Below are 3,690 nucleotides of genomic sequence, written 5' to 3'. Positions count from 1 at the left end.
CTTCTCTCATACTCAATATGTCCTCTAAGTTTTTAAGTCTGTGAAACTCACATTACCAAAAATTGGGTAAAAGACTTGAAGTGTTCAGAATAGGGAGTAGTCACTCCAAAAATTTAAAATGATCATCTATATGGCTGAAATATTTTCATATGAAGTAATTTCGTGCATTTGATATTAAGATGTAAACCTATTAAGTTAAATATTACTTAGGTAAATTTATCTAGAGTTAAAATCATTATGCAATAAACAAGGGGATAGCTAAGCCATTAATTTTATATATGAAATCTTTCGTGAAATAAAGAATAACACGAAAATGTCTCCAAAAAAATGTGCCTTTCTTTCTCCCCTTCAGAAACTTCCCAGAGGAAAATGGCATTAGGAAATCATTCCACAGTGACTGAGTTCATCCTCGCTGGACTAACAGAAGAGCCAGAACTCCAGGTGCCCTTACTCCTCCTCTTCCTAGGAATCTATGTGGTTACAGTGATGGGGAACCTGGGCATGATCACACTGATAGGGCTCAGTTCTCACCTGCACACACCTATGTACTATTTCCTCAGCAGCTTGTCCTTCACTGATCTCTGCCATTCTACTGTCATTACCCCCAAAATGCTGGTGAACTTTGTGACAGAGAAGAACGTCATCTCCTACCCTCAATGCATGACTCAGCTCTATTTCTTCCTTGTTTTTGCTATTTCAGAATGCTACATGTTAGCTGCAATGGCATATGACCGCTATGTTGCCATCTGTAGCCCCTTGCTTTACAATGTCATCATGTCCCATCAGGTCTGTTTCTCCCTGATTTTAGGGGTGTATATTATAGGCCTGATTTGTGCATTTGCTCATACAGGCTGCATGTTAAGGGTTAATTTCTGCAAATTTTATGTGATCAACCATTATTTCTGTGATCTTCTTCCCCTCCTGAAGCTCTCATGCTCTAGTACCGATGTCAATGAATTACTGATACTGTGTGTTGGTACATTTAATATCTTTGCCCCTAGCCTGACCATCCTTAGCTCCTACATCTTCATCATTTCCAGAATCCTCCACATTCACTCCACTGAGGGCAGGTCCAAAGCCTTCAGCACTTGCAGCTCCCACATGTTGGCAGTTTTGCTCTTTTTTGGATCTTGTGCTTTCATGTACCTGCAGCCATCATCAGTTGGCTCCATGGATCAAGGAAAAGTGTCCTCTGTGTTTTATACTATTGTTGTGCCGATGCTGAACCCACTGATCTACAGTCTGAGGAATAAAGATGTTAATGTTGCGCTGAAGAAAATGCTAAAGAGCAGAATATTCTAGTGATCAGAAATATATGGGAATAATTTACTAGATCTAAATCATCAACAATTACATTGTATGAATTGATACATTTCCTTTTAGTCCATCTGTCAAGATTTTTCTTCATTTTATGCAATTCTATTGACATTGTTTCTTATATCCATAGCATTCTTAATGTTCATTCTCTCTGTTTTTTTCTAAGTATTGAGACACAGATTAGAAGAAATACTAAGAATAACCTGGGTGCATGGACCCACTGATGCTGTCACAATCACTTCCTCCTCTTTTTTTCCATAAAATCCATAAAAACACAATCCTCAACCATAATTAAAATACTGTCTTCCAACAGTGGTTACCCACCTCCTTCATTCTGTTCAGTCAAGAAACAACATAAATCATATCAATATGATGACAATAATCTCTAGTGTTTTGTGTAACTCTAGCCTGGAACAGTCTTTTTTCTGTCCTAATTATCTATATACTTTATTTGTTTGTCTTATTTATTCTGTCTCTTACTTAGGACAACTAATCAGAACTTAGAATCTGAGTTAAGAACTATCATGTGTAGTGATAGTGCTCAATCCAAAATACCTGTGCTTTGTCATTTATTGTTCTAATTGGTACTTTCCTGCTTATTTCACAAATCTGCACTGGATTGTAGTTTTCATGAAGCTAGATCCCTATACATATATTTCACTGCCATATCTGTAGGATTTGGTACAGTACCTGCCACCTCCTACGTCCTTGATAAGTTTGTTGTTAATTATTTCCTCTTATAAAGTATTTATAGGAAAACCAAATGTGTCTCATATGAGCTCACACATTAATCTCTAAGGTTAGCTACATATGCTTAATTTGTTGTTCAAATCAATTAAGTTTATGTTTGGACAATCCTCCAAAGTTCTGCAAGCCACTTGGTGACGTCTCAACTTACTTCTTTACATAAGTTTAGAAGTATGCGTCCTGAGCTCCTTCTGTGTCAAACTCCAGTACAGGTGTAATATTTTGTGAAAACCTGATTTCTTAAGTCATTAAATCCTGTCAACCACTAAGGAGTCTTTGAACAAGACATTTTTTTTATTAGAAAGCATGCAGTTAAAATAATAACTGTATTTGATATCTGATAGGTCAACATAGCAAATCTGATGGTAGGGTGATATCTAGAACACAAGGAACTTAGTCCAGAACACTATGGTTTTCTATATGCTGGGAAAAAAGTAACTTCACATAGTCTGGCAGTGAGAAAATTCTTTACTATGCAGATATTGAGTGAATTTTGTTATATGTAAAATATACTTCAATAAAATTGATAAAAGGAGAGAGTGAGCACTAAAGAGGTAAATACAATAACTTGTATTGCTGCAGCTAGAGGAAATATTTTGTCTCTTTTTAAAGGGGCTGATTAAGTTATTTAGTCAGATACATTTTATGCTACCTAATTTATCTATATATGTTATTTACAGATTCCCAGTTTTCCAAACTGTAGTTTATTCATGTCTTTAGCTGGAGGGAAGGCAGGTGGATGAGCCATAGCTCTATAGTACTGTCCTCTGGGAACTCTAAAACTGACTCACATACCCAATTGAGCATATCAAGTAGGCTTAAATCTCCTTGTCTGAGCAAGACCTCAATCAGCCATGGGCTCTATTAATCTGAGCCTAGGAAGACCCTACTGTCAATCCATTTCTTCCACTTTAAACTGAGTTAGAGGATTTCTCTAGGATAAACCAACCTATTGCCTTATTTACCATTACCAGTTTACTTCAGGATAATCAGTGAAAAATTTGCCAGAGTCTGATTTAGAAATATACATCTCTGAAGTCAGTAAGGCCTAAAAGTTATTCCCTGGAAAACTCATCTGTGAAACTCCACATAAATTACATTTCATGTCAACTCTTTATACTCCCTCAGAAAAATTGGCTCTTTTTCTTTCTAGATGATGGTGCTTTTGGTAATTATATGATACTTTGAATGCTTATTCTTTTCATTGCTCTTGCCTCAATGGACTATAAGCTCCAGTAGGGCAGAGCATGCACACTCAAATATTCATTTATGATTGCGCCAAACATCTCTGGTTTCCCATGGCACATTCTCTCAGACTACCTCTGATTTCAGGGGCAGACATATTTTTTACTTCTGTGCAAGGTGAAATTCAGCTTGCATTAAGAGTAGTTCACTTCAAGTTTGCAACGTGATCTTTCAGTTTTGCTCTAGAGCCTTCTCTTCAACTCCAGGTGTCTACTTGACCCATGTACAAGTCAGCCCAGAGGGTTCTTGCCTTTGTATAAGCCTTATCTGATGTTACAGGAGACTGTGTAAATGCTGCATCTTCTTGCCTCTCTTGGCAGCCATTACGGGAAATGCTATGTACACTCCTCATGAATGGCTAGCAAAATTGAGCCCCCTTAC

The 3,690-nt window shown here is 37.2% G+C and overlaps 1 protein-coding gene across 1 annotated transcript; it reads left to right on the top strand.

Moving 5' to 3' along the window:
* Positions 1 to 348: 348 nt before the first annotated feature.
* Positions 349 to 1,302, top strand: LOC139041210 (olfactory receptor 8G1-like). The gene has a single exon (XM_070491494.1). It carries the CDS (start codon positions 370 to 372, stop codon positions 1,300 to 1,302), a length of 933 nt encoding a protein of 310 aa, XP_070347595.1. The 5' UTR covers positions 349 to 369.
* The last annotated feature ends 2,388 nt before the right edge of the window (positions 1,303 to 3,690 follow it).

This window comes from Equus asinus, chromosome 20, assembly GCF_041296235.1.
Source record: "Equus asinus isolate D_3611 breed Donkey chromosome 20, EquAss-T2T_v2, whole genome shotgun sequence".
In the NCBI taxonomy this organism is placed as follows: domain Eukaryota; kingdom Metazoa; phylum Chordata; class Mammalia; order Perissodactyla; family Equidae; genus Equus; species Equus asinus.
The sequence above is the reverse complement of the archived record's forward strand: the minus strand, read 5'-3'. Positions and strand labels throughout refer to the sequence as shown.